Genomic DNA, 20,872 nt, shown 5'->3' on the forward strand with positions numbered 1-20,872 from the left:
TCAGAGAGAGAGGGAGACACAGAATCTAAAACAAGCCCCAGGCTCCGAGCTGGCTGTGAGCACAGAGCCCGACGCGGGGCTCGAACCCACGAACCGTGAGATCATGACCTGAGCCGAAGTTGGACGCTTAACCGACTGAGCCACTCAGGCGCCCCTCAATTTTCTCCTTTTAACCTGGCTTTGCTGCTGCATGCATAAGTGTTTTCCTTTGGTGGACATTCTTTAAAAAATGTTATTAACTATCTTCAAGAATGTAAGCGCTGTGGACTGACGTGCATTCCTCCCCAAGTTCATATGTTGAAGACTTCACCCCGATGTGATGGTATTTGGAGACGGGTGGTAATGAGGTTTAGATGAGGTCGTGAGGGTGAGGCCCATATTATGAGATTCATAGCTTTATAAGAAGAAGGAGAGAGAGACAGAGATTGTTCTTTTTGCCATGCAAGGACATAGCAAGATGGCTTTCTGCAAGCCTGGAAGAGGCTTCACCAGGAACAAAATATGCCAGCACCTTAATCGTGGACATCTCAGCCCCAGAAGTATGAGAAATAAATGTTAATTGTTTAAGCCTCCACAGTGTAAGGTATATTTTGTTATAGTAGCCTGAGTGGACCAATGCAGTGAGGTTCCTGTAGTTGATGAACATAAACCAGTACTTGGTTGCTTAAGATAATCCATTCTTTGGTTCTGCAACACTTCTTCCCAGGTGGATCTCCTCCTAAATCTCCTTGAAAAGGAAGCACACGAGGGTATTGCCCTTGCTAGAAGACTCAATACTGATGTGAAATTTAATTTGAATAATTTCTAAATATAGTCTACAGAATATTAACCTAGATCACAGAGTCCCCGAAAGCAGTCATTTCACCTTGGTTCTCCAAGTTTCCAAAGTCTAGGAATTTTGTTTTGTAAACATGTTTACAAGGACTACCACATTGTTCTAAATGGAAATGACTATAGTATTTAATACTGGGATTGTCCTTTCTTGTGACTGGATTTATGCTTCAAAATGATTATCTACTAGACACAGAAATAGCATTTCTGTAACTCAAAATTGTTACCGGAGGCCTTTAGCAGAATCTTCCTTTAAAAATATAATGATTTTTCATCTTTATTCTCCCCCCTTCAAAAGGTTTCACTGCTCCTGATGTTTAACGTTATGCAAAGACATGTTTCTGCCAATGAATATCGCCTTATGGTTATGCTTCTGCAAATAGCCTGCTGTGAGCTGATAAAGGGATTAATGCAGCCAAAATTCTTAATCTGTGAAATTACAAATTAAATTCTCATATTAAAAATACCACCCTGAGGTATTTTTTGTGGTTTTAATTCCCCTCTGGTGTTCTGCATACATTGTGCTTGTTAATGACGAGGACAAGGCTGTCTCCGGTGGCAGCCTGCTGCCGAGTGATAATGTGCAGGCATTTACTTACTGATAGAAACTGGATTTAACCACTGGCTGATAAACTAAGTGGCAAGTGGGTAATAAGTCCATATTAACAGAAAAGTACCACTACAGAATTCAGAATTCATAGACCATCAAAATCCTGGCTTAAACTCAATCATCGAGTCAGATGGGATTGAGATGTCACCAAGGAGGAGTGATATCAAGTTACAAGTTATACTAAATGGGAAAACAAACCATATGTTTGAATTCGATGAGCCAAAAACTAATGAGCCCATTTATATCTCTCTTTTTCAGTATCGGAAGATGTGTCACTAATTCATTATTTTTCCATAGAAATTTTATCTTTAATTTAAAAAATGGGAAAAGTTTGCATAATGGTCAGTGGGTAGACTTTTAGAAAGAAAGTAGGGCAGAATATAGAAAAAATATGGGTTGGGAATATACAAAATGTTAAAGAAGATTTACTAAGCATAAGGGGGAGTGTAGTGGATTAGTATATCTATAGACAGTTTAGGGCAAAAAAAAAAGAAATTCACATTAAATGTGGGATATCAAAAATGATTTAGGGTAGAAACTGTTACTTGGGACTTAGCTGAAAAATAAAGGGTACTGTTGTCAAGGAGAATCTAATATTACAGTGGGAGAAAAAGTCTATGGTCCAGGAGATTAAATAACTTTATGTTATGTATGGTAAGTAGTACCCAAGGATTAATGAATGTATTATAATTATCTACGCATACATGCAGTACATTAATTTTTAAGGCAGTCAGAAAAGAGTATGGGAAGGAATATGAAAAATTGGCATTTGGAAAGTATGCATCACCATTGAACAAAAATGTTCTTATTGCAATAGTGTTTTGCAAAATTTCACAAGAATTCTGTTTCACACTTTGGAAGAAAGATGAGATCCTCCCAGCCATAAATCTCCCAAATATTTAAAATGTAATTGAAAAAGGCTGTGTAAATATGAACACTTTTGTAAAAACAAAACAAAAACCCACCCAGGAATGTGTTTTGTTTTAAAAAGATCCAGAGAGGAGCTGTCTGTACGAATACCAAGAGCATTTGTAGTTAAAATGAATTACAAGTCTTTGGTTCTTACATGTCAATTCAGTGCATTAGCCAATTGCCAACTCTTCGTCAGCTCACTGCATAGCAACCTTTTTTACCGTTATTGTTACAACCAAGATGGTCTCTGAGAATCAAACAAAAATGAATCATTTCTCTTCTGTGTACTGCAGCCAGTTAAAAAGTACTGCATGCACAAAGCACTAAATATGTAAATCATATTTTCCTTTTCCTTTATGACTGTCCAGATCATTCTTTTGGACACATGCATAATCAAATACAAAGACATGCAGTTGCAGACTGCAGAGCAGAGATAGCAAAAAAAGGAATCCATTTTCTTCCTCTGTCTGGTAAGCTAGGAATCGAATGGCAGGATTCCACTAAATATATACACACATGACTCTCTTTCCCTCATTCTCTCTCTCTCTCTCCCTCTCGCTCTCTCTCTAGCTCTCCCTCAACCCCTGTATATAGATACACACACACACACACATATATGTGTACATGTAATGCATATGCAAACATACATAATCTTACATATGCACCTATAAAAACATGAGTCCTTTACAAGTATGTTACATACAGATGTTACAAAGAATGGCTGCTTTGATTGGATGTTTCAGATTTGTCATACTAACTATCAGTCAGTTCCCATAGCCGTGGGGGCAGGTCACTAAAATACTCATGGCTCAAGGCAGCCTGTGCTGATAGTCTGTTCTTTGGGGAACATTGTAGGAGCTTGGAGGCCAGATCCTCTGCATAATTCACATAGCTGAGCCTGAAAACACAAGCAAAAAAGAGAGAAATCAGACCAAACAAGAAAAACCACTAAATAAGACATAAAGTTCACCTAATTATTTTTGGAACTTATTTATTCCTGGCCACAAAACAAGTTAAATTATCTGCTGACAATAAAAAGAAGCAGAATTCCTGTTGGTTTTCAGAGTGTCTGTTAACTTTAACTAGCTTTTACTCTTGATATCTTCATCTCCTCGATTTAAAACATTTCTACTATAAATTTTTTTAATGTTTATTTATTTTTGACAGAGAGAGACAGAGCATGAGCAAGGGTGGGACAGAGAGAGAGGGAGACACAGAATCCGAAGCAGGCTCCAAGCTCTGAGCTGTCAGCACAGAGCACGACATGGGGCTTGAACTCACCAGCTGTGAGATCATGACCTGAGCCAAAGTCGGTTGCCTAACCGACTAAGCCACCCAGGCGCCCCAAAACATTTCTACTATAACTAAAGGGCTGATACTTTCAGGACACAAAAAGGTCCCAAGGTAGAAAATTTCAAGAGATAATTTATCAAAGAGTTGCCAGAATATGTTCACAGAATCTACCTACTGCGTACACATCTGGATACATTTATAGGAAAATTAATAGAAAATAACTAGGAGAACCAAAATAAAACTACTATTAAGTTCTCTAGTTACTAAAGTTACTTTTCCTCTAAGAATTTACATTTTCTTACATTGAATATAAAATTATTCGCATAAGTACCCTGTCAAATATCAACAGTCATAATATTAACAATCAGGTTAACAAAGGGAATATGTATAACCCATATGGGGCTGAATTAATTCAAGATGATCATTAAAACAATAGTAGATAGAAAATATGTGTCTCAAGATGACCAAAAAAGTAGAGAAGTCAAATCTCCCATGTGGTACAACTTCCAAATGCATACCAGATCACACAGTCTAGCCCCCCTTGGTTTTTGTGGAATCTCTATTTCACAGCTCAGCAAAATCAAGTCAAGGTAATTAACATAAAAATGATAAAAGAAGTATTCCTGATAATGGCTGACATTGATGGACGGTTGACATGTGTCAAGCACCTGCCTAGGCACTTTCTACACATCCTCATATTTATTTGTTGACCAAGGGCACTCTCTCCATCTAATGGTGGTGCAAGCTAAGTGGGAGTCAGAGACTCCCTAATGGATTGCTCTATTAGCACGTTGAGTGGATTTAAAGCCATCTAGAATTACTTGGCTCTAACATGCTTTGCATTTGTTATGCTCTCAGAAAATTACTAAAGGCAACCTGTGGGTTCCCGAGTTTCTGCAACAAGGTACAATAAACAAGGTGCTCTCTCGTTCTCTCTCTCTCTCTGAGAAAGCCAGAGAATATGAGGGCAAGTTGCATCTGCTGGTGAGTATTTTTTCAAAAATCTTGAAGCTACTAAGCACATGGTCAATGAACTTTCTTCAATAACCAACAATTCTTCCCCTTCTCGTACTCAAGCTGCTTTTCAGCATTGATTTAAAATTGTTATGGGGAGGGGAGGATTGAAAGTGAAGAAGAGAAAAGGAGGGAATGAATTTGGGGAGCAGAAGAAGCAGGCAGAGAGCAAAGAAAAATACTACTCTGAGCCACCTAAGAGGCCTCTCTAAGACTTCACAAGTGAAGGTCTTACAGATGGTTTCAGTATTTGGCTGCTGTAGTGGCTGTTTAAAAAACAAGTGATCAGTGGATTAGTTTTAAATGTCTCTGTCTGGCAAAGACAAATTTGTCCACAGGAGAAGGAATCATTCTCTAAATTGCCTACAGTTTTTTTCCCCCTTTTCTGTAAGAGGGGCCAGTGCCATCCAAATTGTTGCTTCCTCTTCCAAAGATTTTCAGAATTATAAACTTATTAACATCTTTTAAAATACCAAATGCAAAGTTTGAGATTAGGTATACTTCATGGTAAAAGCTGCAGTTATATTGAATGCACATGTTAAACATAATCATGGTGAATATGATCATTGACATCATTTTTACATAGCTTTGATGACACACTACAATGCCAGACAGACAGACTAGATTTGAGTTTTTGCCTCGATTCTGTTCTTCTATCTGCAGTTGTTCCAGCTCCAATAAGCCATGATTCACGGTCTGTATAACTACTGATCACATTCAGACTTAGTGCATAAAACACCTAAATATAAAGAATTAACGAATATAAGACAAACCCATTTCTCCTCCCCCAAACTGACTAATGGCAAACTTTAATGTTGGTGAAATAATCAAATGCTTATTTGTGATATTCAGGTTATATACACATACTTAAATTATCATGAAATTATTTTAATTTAGAATGTTTGCTATTTCCTCACTTGCATTTCAAGAACCACTATTATTCCAACTCTCCATATTTTCAACATCAGGGTCTTGTCATTACCTGAACCACTTTTTGAGTCTATCCAAGTTGTTTGCAATATGACACTTCCAAGATACCTTATTTGGACATTTTATCCCAAGCCATAAGTGAATGTTATCAGAATGCTAGATGATTATGGTTGTCTTCACTCTCATTGTGATAATCTATTTAAAAATCTTCCCTTGGAATTCCATTAAGTTCTGTTTTACATATCCTAAAGTTGGGTAATTCAATACATAATAGTTTAGCACTTTTATCTTTCCCTGGTAAATTTAGTCTTTAATCTCTCTGTAGTGACCTTTTTTATTTTCAGTAAAGCTTTTGGACTAAAGTTCACATTTTTTCTTATATTAATATAATGACCTCAGCTTTTGTTTAGTACTTGCCTTGTGTACCTTTGTCATCTTCTTAATGTTTCCCTTCCATAATTTTACAGTATCTCTTTCACAATAGTATATACAGTTGGATTTATTATTTATTCAAGGAGAAAATTTAGTCCATTTGCATTTTGTAATTACTGATGTAGGAATTACTGCTAACATCTTAATCTTGCATTCTATTTTATTCTCTTTTATGTTTTTTCTCTTTTCCTTCCTCCTTTTAAGTTGAATTTTAAAACTGAAGATTTCCATTCTGTTTTAGAAGTTACACATTCTATTTCCATCTGTTTCACGATTACTCTTAGCTTTTTCTTTCCTTCTTTTTTTGCATTTCAATATTTATTTAAATGTTTAAACTCCTGCACTAAGTTTTTATAAGCTGATGGATGCTGACAAATTGTTTTTCCCAAAGAACTACAATCATACATTCCAGACATTATAACTATATGACTGAACATTAACACAAGCACCATCTTATCAATTACATGACAAATTATCAAGTATACAAATATTGTTAAACAGATCAACAGGAAAATAAAATATTAGACATCTACTCAATTCATTAGTAGAAACTAACTTCTCTGTTTAAAGAAAGGTTGGGAGAGAAGGAAAAAGTTCACACTTCTAACAACAATAGAAGGCAAACAACTTCCAATAAAAATAGGAAAAAATTACAGAATTTTCAGAAATTTTATGATTAAGAATGATTTAAGCTACAAGAACAAAGCATGTTTGCTTTAAAAACAAATATTTACTAAAGGGCATATTCACTATGTTCTACACAAGACAAGCATGACTTTTTACTAAAAGTACTTAATAGCTTGCTCTCACCCTTTTCCACCCTCTCTTTTAACTTGCATCACAAAGTGCAAACATTCAATTAACTTTAAGACGTTTCTGTCTGGAGCCGTTAAAGATGGGTGCTTTTGTTACAATGTGGACTTTACGTGAACTTTTCAACCAGAGGTTTGTGATTTTCAAAATGGAGGTTTTCATAATAGCACGAAATGAGATTTATAGAAAGATGTTAAAAAATCATTATAAGACTTGGTCCAAAGCCAACAGAATCAGTGGTTACACAGCCCGATGAAATTGTTTTAAATGTGAGAGACATGAACATAAAGTAACAGGCACATAGCCATATGGGCCCTACTGTCAATGTCTGAAATGACTGAAGGGATAAACCACACAAGATCTAGATTGTTTTCCACAGGTCCTGAATTTTAATTCTCTATGATATTAAAAACATACAAGTATTGTGGCTGGGTATTTTGGCACCCAATCTCTTTAAATATTTCCTATATATTGATAAGATTCTGGCACATGCATAGAAGTGAAGAAGACATAACTCAAACTGCACACTTTCATAAAAGGTCAACTGATAAAAATGATAAGCATGTTTTAAATGCTGAACAGCAAGAATCCTTTGCTAAGTTTCCAAACAGGCTGATGATCATCCAAACACAGAGGCTGCATTCTGCCAAACTCAGGGTCTGATAAAACTGCTTATCAATACTCCTATGAAAGCTTCATTAGATTTGCCATTCACCAAGCCTACGTGTAGGCTAATAATGTATGATAAACTGGTTCCTATCTTAAGCTCCATTTCCAAGGCAATACCGTCAGGTAGTCCCGTTTTATTGACTGTGACTGCAGTTTTTAGGACTACTGGTATCTATGAAGTACAGCTGGATTTTAGGACAAAAGTTGCTTTTAAAAGCTCTAATTTGTCTTATAAACTTTGCTGCATCTTTACATTTCATGTCACCTTCAATTAACGGTAGAACAACCAGATTAGCGCTCTCCCAAGACCCACAACGTGCTGACAGTGACACAATGACAAGGTTTTTCAAGAAACTTCATTTTTATGAAACCTAACCAGTCCTCAACTGCCTGGCTGGATGGCAGTGCACCACCGTCAGATGGCCAGTCCAGAATCTGCATGCCTGCTTTCTCCACGAGAGAAGGATGGCCAGGTTGTTTCACCTAGTCTTACTATGTGGTAATGCCAGACTCTGTAAGTTCCTCTGTAAATCTGTTTAGGGTCACACTGGTTAGACTCTCCGGAGTATGTATTCACAAGAGTTGGTCAGTTCATCTCAGCCATACGTAGTTAAAAAACACTCAAGGATTATGAGTGAATTGAAATAAAAAAAAAAAAAAGAATATAGAAAATAGAAACGACGTAAAGAAACTGTAGTCTACTTCAATATACTAACTACACTTGGAACTCTCTGTGCTTTGAGAGAGAGGTTGGGAGTAATGGGAAATAAAATGAACCCCCAAGCAAGCAGCAGCAATTCTTTAACCCAGTAATGAGGCAAGAGAAAGGAAGTTCCCCCAGGTTTAGCCCATCTAGGTCAGAATGCTTGTAAAATGCTTTCCTGATTTTAAATCCATCCTCCTGTGTCCTAGTTAACCCCTCTCTTGGAGCTTCTTGGTGGAACAGTTATGAATTTCTATAGTTCACTTGTCTGTACAGAGGTCGTGCTGTGTTCCTGACAGGTCTCCATTGCCCTTCAGAACTTAATAAATATGTGGCCAAGAACACCACAGATCTGCCCAATCTGCGGCCAGGGCTGTCTGCTTTTAGGATCAGTTGGTTTTGTTCTGTTTTTGTTTTTTACCACCAAGGATCTGAGAAGAAAACTTCCACAGTTTGTACCTTCACCCTCAGTTCTCCTAGTGGGTGGCTCCTTAACATTTTAAACATTCCACTTTAACTTCTTAATGTTTAAACTGTAGCTTCAGCTTCTTGCTGGACAATACAAGAACATCGAAACACCTCACTTCTCATGATACTAGTCCCATCTCTCAAGTCGTATTGTCTCATATTTTATTCCTAATTTCTGTGATTTTCAAAAACATACAAATTAAATGCCGCTATTGTTACTATTACTGAGATTTATCCATGTTTGTAATTTATTTAATCACCCTTCTTCTCATGTTTCAGATGTTCTTTCCATGACAAAAGAACTTCTTAGTGGCAAATTCTCTCAGTTTTGTTTTCATACAGGATAATAGTTTGGCTGGAGATATAATTGTAGGTTCAAAGCATTTCCCCCTACTCTGAAGATATTATTTCACTGGCTTCTGCTGTTGCTGCTGCCAGCTCTTATCTTCCTCCTTTTATGACTGTACTGTAAGGTATTCTTTTGATATCGCCTGCTTGGTATTCAGTGTTTCCTGAATATGATGCTTCATGTCTTTCAACAATTCTGGAAAAAATATCCGTTGTTACTTTTCGAATATTGCCTATCTCCATTCTTTCTCTTCTCTCATTTTGTAACCACAACACGATGCCATCTTCTAAAATCTTCCATGTCTTTACTGCTTTCATATTTTCCTTCTGTCTCTCCCTGTGCTCTCCATTCTGAGTCATACTTCAGAGCTATCTTCCAGTTCAACTAATTCTCTAATCAGCTGCATCTAATAGCCTGTTTTTCTTGTTCATTTTGTTTTTATAAGTTCTTTTTAAGTCTTTGAGAAATGTGTGTGTCCAGTTTTGATGGTTTCTTGTTCAAGTTGTAAATTTGGTCTTTTTCTTTCTTTACAGCATTTTAAATATAGCTATGCTTTATGTCTCATAATTTCCAACTTCTGAAGTTCTGGGTGAGGTGGCCAATTTTGATGTTTTGCTACTGACCCTCATTCACAATGACTTTTTCTCAAATGTTTTATAATTCTGGATTGTGAGCTCATCCTTGGCTAATGTTAATCTGTGGGAATTCTGAGGGGTCTGGGTGAAGAGTATCTTTCTCCATAGGGATTTTCTTTTGCTTCTGCCAAGAGTCCTGAGGTTCTCTTAACACGTAGGCACTCCAAGTTCTTTCTGTTGGCTTCTGTGAACATGTGAGTTATGCAAATTTAAACCTAAAATTCTAGGGATGCCTGAGTGGTTCAGGTGGTTAAGCAGCCAACTTTGGCTCAAGTCATGATCTTGCGGTATGTGAGTTTGAACCCCATGTCAGGCTCTGTGCTGACAGCAGAGTCTGGAGCCTGCTTCAGATTCTGTGTCTCCCTCTCTCTCTGCTCCTTCCCTACTCGCACTCTGTCTCTGTCTCTCTCTCAAAAATAATAAACATTAAAAAAATTTTAAACCTAAAATTCTAGAATTTTCAGGGGACGTTTTCATCCCCATCTAGAGTCAAGACCAACATAGTTGTCTTTGCCAGTCTCTAGGCTGGAAGTAGATATTTTCAGCCAGCCCATTACCGAGGTTGAAATATTTTGACTATGTGGAGTATCTGATTCTTACACTGTGCCTTTCTCAGGCCCAAAGCTTTGTTTCCTGACCCAGAAATGGCTCCAAGTCCCTGTTTTAACAACACCTCCAGGGCAGCCGCAACTTTAATACTTACTTATCACTCTGGTTTCTTCAGTCTTTATTACTGGAGATTTCACTTAATGTCTTCTTGGTTCAGCTATGCATATGCATTTGAAAGGAAGCACTTGCTGTATCTTCTTCAGCATTTTAGGTCAATTTTTGTGCTACTTTCAAGTTTTGAGAGATTTGCCCCTGCCATAAGTTTTTATTTATAATCTTCTCAATCTAATTAGTTATTATAAGATCATCTATACTTGTAATCTTTAGGACTTTCTCCCTGGAATCACTAAATCAGGGTTGTTTCCCTACCTTAAAAACAAACAAGCAAAACAAAACAATAATTAGTTCTTCTAGATCACTTCTATGAAGCCTCAACATTAGCTAACTGAAGTTGTTTTAGGCAAATGTTCTTTCACCCCTCAACTTTATAGATCAGTCTCAAATGCATTACCTAAATGAAAGAAGCCAAAGGCTACAATACATACTCAATAATTCCACTTATGAGACATTCTGGAAAAGGTAAAATTCTAGAAACAAAAGAGTGATCAGTGGTTGTCAGAAGCTGGGGGTGGGAGAGGTTAACAAAGAGCACAGGAGAAGAATTTCAGATGGTTCTACATCTTGATTAGAAAGGATGGACATCAGGCCATCTAGAGATGTGAGATGGAACGATCAGGGGAACTCATCAAGGAAATTCGGCAGAGGGAACATCATAGAGAGATGAGTTACTGCACATTTGTCACCAGGAATGTTCAGCCCTTAGGGGTGAACAGCTGACCCCTATGAGTGGCTGACATCAGGACTTCCATGTCTGAGGGGACAGGGTGCAATGGCTCAGGGGATGTCCTGCCAAATGGGGAGGGGCTACTGCCAGTGGTTAGGCCTTCCCACTGACTTGAGTGCTTGATCCTACGTCACCAAGCAGGGACCTGCCTCTCACTGTCAGACTGCACCTATCAGCTGGGAGGGTGAATTCAGGGAACTCCATGTTCATGAAGGATCCCATAAACGTGGTAGGATATGTGGGACAGAGGAATTTCGTGTTCATTCCATATTCATTTTTTAAAAAGTAAAAGATGTTTATTGTTTGTGGAAACTCTCTGTAAAACCTAAGGAATTTTCAAATTATAAATGTAGATGACAATGAAAAGAAACAATCCTTGCTGAATTCAGAATGTGTGTGGAGAGCACCTTATGAGTAACTTTCAAACAAATGGTTTTACTATAGTTGAGAATAATGGCATGTTGCTATTCTAATCATAATGAATATTTTTCATTTTCCTAGTCCTTATTCCCACACACACACACACACACACTTTACCTGTATTAAAAAGAAAGATATGAAAGAAAGTGACATGAATAGTAAAAGACTGCCTCAGACCAGGGGTATGGAGCAGGATATTTCCTTTATTCCTTGTGCGGGTCAGTTTCTGCACCTCAAGAATGAGGAAGATGGAACAGATGGTCTTGAAGGCTGTCTAGCTCTAAGGTTATATTCCTCCAATCTAGGAAGAATCTCACTGTGAGCCAGACGCAGGGAGGATTAGCACAGCCACACTGGCCTGCTATCGCGAACCTACCAGAACATTCCCCCTTGTCACCAATGAGATGATCTAACGTGCCTCACCTCACTCAAGCTGTCAACTAAGTGCCTTGCAAGGTCACCTAAGGTTCTAAGCCATCCTGAAAACAAAGAGCCAAGTGAATCCAGAGTGTTTTGCCAGATTAAAGGAGGCTGACAAAGTGGAGAGGACAGAACTGAAGGTGAAGGATGAATCTGATGGGGCAGAAAAGAGGAAGCGTGGAGCTATGGTGAGGCAGCAAGGGCTACTTCCTGTAAGGCATGCTTTCCAGTATAGCCTGGGAATAGGACATCTGCTGAATGACTGAGTGTTTGCTTGGGGACAGAGTATATTAACTATAACACCTATAGACACTTTACCTGAGAAACATTCATTTAAAAAGTAAGCAATCATTTTTTAGCAAAAACATCTTAAGGTCAAATCCCAGTCCTTAAGGGACATCTTCAAAGTATGCAGCTCCTAGGGGCACCTGGGTGGCTCAGTGGTTAAGTGTTTGACTTCGGCTCAGGTCATGATTTCACAGTTTGTGAGTGTGAGCCAGTATCAGGCTCTCTGCTGACAGCGCAGAGCCTGGAGCTTGCTTTGGATTCTGTGCCTCCCCTTCTCTTTCCTTTATTTTTCCTCCCTTCCTCCCTTCCTTTGTTCCTTCCTTCCTTCCTTCCTCCCTCCGTCCCTCCCTCCCTCTCTCTGTCTCTGTCTCTGTCTCTCTTTCTTTCAGTGAGAAAGAAATTGGTTCTTGTCTTTTTTTTAAAGTACATCATAAGCTAGGAGTACAAGTTTATTTGTTTGTTTTTGTTACACTGTGGTTTGAAGACACTTCCTCTAAAATTGATGATATGTCTGCTTTTAGAATTAAGACAAGTCACATTTTGTTCCCAAGAGTCACCTTCTAAATATCTCTATAAAAATCTTCACTGGGATTTACTAATATTTTAGCTCATGAAAGCTAGACATAAAGAGTAGAGGTGTAGTAAGTTCCATTTATTTAGATCATTCAATGACGATACTACCTTCCATATAACAGTCGAAGAGGAAGTAAAAGGGAACAAAAATTTCTAGAATATTCTTCACTGCATCCTATGATGGCATAGAACTACATACATTGTGGGCCTGTATGTGGAACATTCTATGTGCTTGGTCTCACAGGGCTGGAAATAGAGCAACCTGAGTGAGATGCTGAAAGTCTCTATATTCACGCTTTACTCACTGTCACACTCTTCATGTAGTGAAGCTGGAGGCCTTGGTCCTTTCATTTGACAGTACACATATTGTCACTGTGGCAAAGATGCCAACAAGGGCATTGGTCACTGGATTATACAGCAATTAATCTCTTGAAAATGACTTGTGAAGAAGTCTACCCACCCATAAAGGCAGCCTATTTCCTCAACTGCACTAACCTGGACTGTCAGATGTACTATTTTCTTGCTACACATCAAAAACAGAATGCTCATTTAATTACCTTCTTATCAAAGGTTTTGACTAAGAGGGAGAACTATGGTCATAAAATCACTCTGATTTTTCTAAAAGTAACTTATTTTTAGAAAATAGGTTCAGATTTATTCATTTGCAAAGAAGTGTCAGTAATTTGTCAAGCAGAGCGTGAAGGAAACCCCTGACATCAGAATAAACTTTGGGGAAAGATAAAGACTAATAAGGAAAGGTTTAGGCCTGGGCAGTGAACTTCTCAACCCCAGGTGCTAGGCTGTGCAATAAAAAGAGAGGCAAGGAGTCTTAGTTACATTAATAACGAACACACAGAGTTACTTAATGCTGAGGCTTCCTTTGCCAATGCACTTCGTAAAAAAAAAAAAAAAAAAAAAATAATAATAATAATAATAATGGGATTCTTCCCCTCAAGGTAAACAGATAACATTTTTATATTAGTTTCCACAAATAGGTTGTGTTTTGTTGTGCATAGAAAATTGTTCAATTCTCATTCATTTATTCTGGTGAAACTATTTAATGACACAATCTACCTGGAAGACATTCTATATAAGTACACTTATATAGGTGTACTATATAAGTCAGTACACCTGACTGTCAAAATGCTATATAATGCTAATGCTATAGATAAGGAATTCTACAGTTCACAAAGTGCTTTCACATGTATTATTTTATTTGATCCAGATAATCAAAGGGTCAAAATGAAGAGCATCCAGGTTTGTGACTCTTGAGTCTCAGTGTCCATTACATGTCACACCAAAGATTTACTCCTAATACCATATATGCATACACACACATACAAGAAGTGCATTACCAAGTTGGTAAGAGGGTTATTGGGTTATTTTAAAGTTTTCCTTAAGTACACCTTATATTTTTCTATATTTCTCTCTTTCTTTAATTCTAAACTCTATTTCTATAGAGACTACTCTTTCTATATTCTTGTTAACACTTGCATTGCCCTGTATTAAGAGGACAAAGAGAGTCCAGCTTTTATATGGATAAGATGAATAGACCCCAGAGTTAGTCATGGTAATCCAAACTTCTCAGTCTCTCCTTCAGATCTAACCTTACTCAATACATAGTTGCCATCACAGTAAACTGTATCTGGTGGAAAAGTACAGAAAATGCAGGATATGAATCCTCAGCAGGATATGAATCAATCAACTTTTTGAAAACACTACCACTACCACTCAAGAGTATTATAAATTGCCAAAAAGTGGGACAGAAAAAGGAATATTAAATTCTTGATTTGGACTTCAGAGCATAGTTAGATAATATTTATCCCAAATTTCTTAGTTTTGATTTTATTCATTACTATTTTCTACCAACCTTGGAAAATAGATAGATGTCTTTGCGATGTTTAGGTTCACTTTGAAATCATATAAAATGGTCAGGCTTTTACAAATTGGTTAACTTATCACATGGTTATACTAGCCTTTCCTATGTACTCATATGAAGATATAGATTATACTAGCATTTCCTTACTAATATGAAGCTATAGCTTTTTCATATTTACATTTTATAAATCTTCTGATACAGATATTATGATAAAATATTCACAGAGATAAGCTAATATAAGTGAACCCCTTGTTATATTGTTTTCAACAAAAGCTGTGGTGTACTTAAGCTTATTTTTACGTAACTACTACAAAGACACAAAGACAGATCTTGCTTTCATTTAACCTGTTTATAGGAAGGAGATGGTTAACAAGCTCCCTAAATTATTTTTGCAGACATTCCATGTTAATTTCTTCTCCAATTCTTCTCAGTGCCTAGGAGCAGGTACTTTTTTCAGTTGTAAAGTTTTATTTATTTATTTGTTTGTTTATTTTTGAGAGACAGAGAGACAGAGCATGAGCAGGAGAGGGGCAGAGGGAGTAAGAGGGAGACACAGAATCTGAAACAGGCTCCAGTATCCGAACTGTCAGCACAGAGCCCCACAGAGGGCATGAACCCACGGACCATGAGATCACGACCTGACCCGAAGTCAGACGCTTAACCGACTGTGCCACCCAGGTGCCCCATAAAGCTTTATTTTTTAACAGCTTATATATAATCCATATATAATAAACTTCTAAATCTGCCTAAATAATATAATTTTTAAAAGTGTCTCTAAGATTTGTTAGAGCTTACCAAATATTGACATTTTTCTTCTATAGGAATGGTACAAACCTGTCAGGCATTATACCTGTACCTCAATTATGTTTTAGAAAACATTCACAGATTCAGTGGACTAGTGATTATATAATTCTATACTTTTGTTGAGTATTTTACTTTAATAATGTGGTTTACAGCAGAAGAGGCACAAATAATTACTTTTTAATCCTCTGACTGAAGGACATGAGAGAAAGGGCAACACTTTATTTCAATAAAAGAAATGAGTAAAAAAATATATTAATAATCACTAACCCTTATAATGAGAAGGATAAAACGTATAGAATACTTAATATTCTAAACTCACAAGTCAGTGTAGAATACCCACAAAACCCAAAGGATGTGCACTCAACAGAATTGATTTTCAACATCTAAGTTATTTTGTTTATTGTTATATCCAATCATAAAAACTAGACCTTTATAACCAAACAACCATAACCATATGACCTTCCCTGTGTGGAATTCCGTTGCTGGCTCAAGGGCATAGGGCAACCTGCAACCTTTCCAACTTGTGGATATAGATCAGGATAAAATTAATAACTCTCTTCTACTTCACAGGACTGCTGTGAAGATTGACCTTTTCTCACCATAACTTGCTTAAATTGATCATCAGATTATTTTACTTGTTTCACAAATTTTCAAAACATCTTTACAAAATCAAGAGTGAAGGAAATTGTAATGAATGTTCTACCCTTGTGACGTTTTTGATATTTATGCTATTTAGACAATAAAGATGAACCAATTTTCCTGAATTCTAAGTGATTGATTATAGCACTGTTTTTTCTGAAAAAGACCATTCTTATTTTTGATGATAAAAGATTGCATCAGGAGTTTAAATTCAAATCGTAATTTATAAAAAGAATTAATGCATATAATAAAAATTAAGGCATATTAAGCCTCAGCAATTGCTTATGTTTTACATTTCATATGTATATGTTCTAAATATTTAGTCCAAATTACATGGACAGTATGAAAAACATTCTGACTACAAAAGGCTACAAAACTGTTTAACTTATTGGTGCATCTATATTATGTTAAATTGAGTTAATGGAAACTGGTTTCACAGCCTTTTCTTCCTTGGAAACCCCATGGAAGTTACAAATCTCATCATCAGAGGCTGGTTTTGGAAGCTGATATCTGCTTCACCAGAATGGAACGGTGCATCCTCTGACTATAAACAGTGCTAAAAATAGCTCTCAAAAGGCATCATTTGAGTGATATTATTTCACCAAAGAGAAGAAAAATATATCTTTAATCCTGAACAAAACCTCTTCAAAGTTTATGTTCTCAATAAACCTTTCACTGAAAACTGCAAATATAACGTAGTAATGCAATAAATGCCCTAACAAATATATCAGATTTTTCACTTAATGCTTTTTACAGGCTTAAACCAAATGGAGTAAAAGGAAATCACCTTTTACAGTCCAACTCCGACAGGAAGAATGCCTTACTGTTACGCTTTTTAAAGAAGGCATGGTGAATTTATATCAATTTTGGTGAATCTTGGGGCTTGATAAAAGGAAGAAAAATACCAGCACAGTTAATATTCCACAGAACTCACTTCACATGTTTATTTCCTTAGAGACTGGACATGATCCAAGATACTAAGAAAAATGTAAAAGAAAAAAAAATTAAGGTAAAAGCTACACAATTTAGCACCCATGCTGATATAGAAGAGATGTTCCCTTATTCCTTAAAAAAAAAAAAAGAATTGTCACCTTGTAGATTAAGGGTATTAAATGGTTAGAATTAGAGAAAATCACTAAAACCAATGCTTTAAAATCGATAAGAAAGAAAATTTGGTTAGGTCAACAATTATGGGTTGTTGAAGTTTAGTTCAAGATAAACGAAAACTATATTTTCTGGGGATTCTAATTTCAGCTCCTTTATCTTATGACATTGCATCTGGAATTTGAAAATATAAGATTTCATTATGATATAAAAAGGAACTGTATGCTATGTCCAAAACAAGAATTGGGTTAGGACTGCTGAATAGCTGGACATCCTTTATAACGGGCCTGATGATCTTTAGGAAGAAAAGTCAAAATATCTTTCAGTGTTTATTGCTCTTGCAAGAAGCATTCTCCCTGTCAGAGAGTGTCTTCTAGACTCTGAATCACTTGCCCATTGAACTATCTGATGTCCGCTGATTATTACAAAGGACATGGCCAGCCAGCAAATGACACTCTTGTTCTAAGTACTTTGGGAAGGTATACAAAAGAGGACAGAGCGTTTGTTGAGCATTTACTATGTGGAAGATACTCTTCATGTTATCTATTTCATATACCAAGTCATGAGATGATCATTACTGTACCTCCTTACACACAAGGAAACTAAGGCTCAGGAAGGAGGAGCAGCACAGCCAAAGTCACACAGCAAAGTGACAGACAGAGCATGATACATGCCTCAGGTGCTGATGCTCTCTCCTGTGTATCATCCTTCTGAAAGCTTGATTTGTACCTTTTTTTCCTCATGATGAAAGTAAGACACAGTCACTCTAGAAAATTCAGAAAATCTTGAAACAAGTAAAGTAAAATAAAAACATCTCATAAATCTATAATCTGGAAGTAATGAGTTTTTGTCAGTTAGATGTGTTTATTCCTGTCTGTATAGGTCTGAGCAAATATAGCATTTTATTCCTTTGTAATTTTTTTCACCTCATATATTTTTTACATGATAAAATTTCCTTTCAAAACCTGAATTTTAAAAGCTCCGTTTAAACTGCTGAATGTCAAACTCAAGTTCATATTGAGGTCATATTAGCTTTTTGTTTTCCCCCTAGTAAAGAAAAAAAAATTATTGCCAACAAGTTTGGACATCTGTAAATATTTTTTTTTTTTCCTGTTCAGGGTGTATTTTTTTTTTTTTTTTACCATGGGGTATTTACTTTTCACACACTATTCCCTAACTATTGCAGTTAGTTTTACCGAATCTCCATATGGAAAAACATGGTTGTAGGCATTTTATATGAGGCCAAGTCCCAGTGATATACTATCATACCAGGATAGTAGCTTTGTGACTATCATACTGGGATGCTAGGATGAAAACCATTTTTATTTTCACCTTACTACACATCTCTCCTTTTAATATACTGCGCTTGATTTTACAATGTTTGCTGCATCAAGAACTTCCATTAACAGGAGAAAATAAGACCTCTAGGATAGGGGTAAAAACTGTTGGTATTTCTTGCATACTCATGGGTACAGCTGTAGAAGTTAAGTGGGAATTAAAAATTTTTCTTTTCCTAAAACAATGAATATTTATTATTACAGTTTCTGAGGTTCAAGAGTCCTAGGCAGCTTAACTTGGCAGTTCTGGCTCAGGATCTCTCACAAGGTTGCAGTCAAGTTGATGTCTAGAGCTAGTCATTTGAAGCTTGATTGGGCTTGGCGAATCCACTCCCAGGATGGCTCCCTGCATGGCTGTTGGCAAGAGGTCTTAGCTTCTCACCATGTGGGCCTTTCCATAGGGCTGTTCACATGGCAGCTAGCTTCTGCAGAGCCAGTGATTAGAGAGAGAGGGAGTCAGAGCTAAGGAAGGAGCTGAAGTCTTTTATAACCTAACTCGAACACTAATGTGCCACCACTTCTGCCCCATGCTATTGGTCACCAAGACCAATCCTGGTACAAGGTGGAATGGTCTATCCAAGGTTATAAAGACCAAAAGACAGGGATCACTGGGGACTCCTTGAGGGCTACTGAACCATACCGATGATTATAAAATGTATCTAAGTTTTTACAAACTGTGGTTATATATATATCCTAAAATTTGCCATTTTAAGCATGTTCAAGTATGCATTTCAGTGGCATTAATAACATTCACAATATTGTTCAACCATTACCAATACCTATTTCACAATCCTTTTGTCATTCCAAACATAAACTCTATACTAATTAAGTAACATATTTTTCTTATTAAATTCTACCACATTAACACAAATCTTGTATATACATTTAAGTCACAGTTCACAGATTTTTTTTTAGTGTTTGTTTATTTTGAGAGACCAAGCGAATGAGGGAGGGGCAGGGATAGGGGAGGAGAGAATCCCAAGCAGGCTCCATGCTCTCAGCACAAAGCCCGATGCAGAGCCTGATCTCATGAACCACAAGATCATGACCTGAGAGGAAATCAAGAGTCGGGCACTTAACTGACTGAGCCACCCAGGCACCCTTAAATCAAATTTCTTGAAGGTGCCATAAATGAATATCTTTATAGCTTTTAACACATTTCCATCATATGTTCCATGTTGTTTATCAGTTTACAGTGTCATTGGTAGGAAACAAATGAGCCCACTTTTCTATAACCTCACCAGCACTGGTGTTTCAGAAGGATGAGGTTATGCACCTAGGGGAATGGAGGGCTAAATGAAGGGTTGTTCGATAGAGGCATAGGAACCGCTGAGGCAGTTTTTTTTTTTGATTTTTTAAAATATTGCATTAAAACATTATTTATCTTGATTACTAAGTTCTTTTTTGGTGCCACCTTAAATTCTGAACCCAAGGTGAGTGCTTTCCTGCCTCACACTAGTCTCAGCCCTGTTACGTATAAAAAAGCAAATGATGGGTGTATTTACTCGCTCTTGAGGCTACAATATAATTAAAAGTGGGGAAATAAACTTTCTGAAAGAAGCTTAAACATTCCTATCAGGAAAATGTGGAAAACTTTTTGAGAGTTGCTTTTGGGATTAAATGAGATTATGCAGACGAAAACATTTGGCACACCACAGGCACATCCATGTGCACCACAAACACACGGAGCTGTTGATATTTAATAATAAAGATACCTGCTACTTCTTCATGACTTCCATCCATGTAAAAAATTAAACTGATCCTACTAAATGCAGTAAAAGGAGTCTTTTAAGACTGTAATATTCTTTTCCAAATCAGACTATATCCCAGAAAATCCTTTGGTAGAAAACACCTCATAGGGAGATTTACAACTACTGGGAAAAATAAAAGCTTCAAAGTCATGAATAAACTTATACCAAAACCAAACCAAACCAAAAAACAACTCATTTTTAAAAATGCTCATCAAATAAAGCAATGGTAGAGCATCTTAAGTAAAAATATTTTGAATATCATTTTACATACCTAAAGATAGATGTATTTTCTTGATAGAAAAGCTTCAGGAATTATTTCTTAATTTCAAGAAGATTTTGTAAATGTGTTTTGTTGTATATTAGATAGTTATATAGAGGACAAACATTGAATAAAGGGGAGATTGACAAAGGGGAGTATACAAAGAAATCTCCCCTTTGTTTTATGTTTGTCCTCTTTATAACTGTCTAATATCTTCCTCATTTCGTGGCCCATCATGACTGGTTCCTGGCCTATTTTGTATGTCTTGATTTTCTCTCCCCGAGTA

The 20,872-nt window shown here is 36.7% G+C and overlaps 1 protein-coding gene across 2 annotated transcripts in view; it reads right to left on the reverse strand.

The window, feature by feature from the left end:
* The window catches only part of CDK14 (cyclin dependent kinase 14), a 562,594-nt gene that overhangs the window by 88,996 nt on the left and 452,726 nt on the right, over window positions 1-20,872 (reverse strand). For both annotated transcript variants that reach the window (XM_039250036.1, XM_039250037.1), the window contains exon 13: window positions 3,112-3,251. In XM_039250036.1, the coding sequence (XP_039105967.1) occupies window positions 3,112-3,251 (140 nt within the window). The remainder of the gene's footprint in view (window positions 1-3,111; window positions 3,252-20,872) is intronic.

The sequence above is a fragment of the Hyaena hyaena genome, unplaced genomic scaffold, assembly GCF_003009895.1.
Source record: "Hyaena hyaena isolate Hyena2069 unplaced genomic scaffold, ASM300989v1 scaffold_357, whole genome shotgun sequence".
Classification (NCBI taxonomy): Eukaryota; Metazoa; Chordata; class Mammalia; order Carnivora; family Hyaenidae; genus Hyaena; species Hyaena hyaena.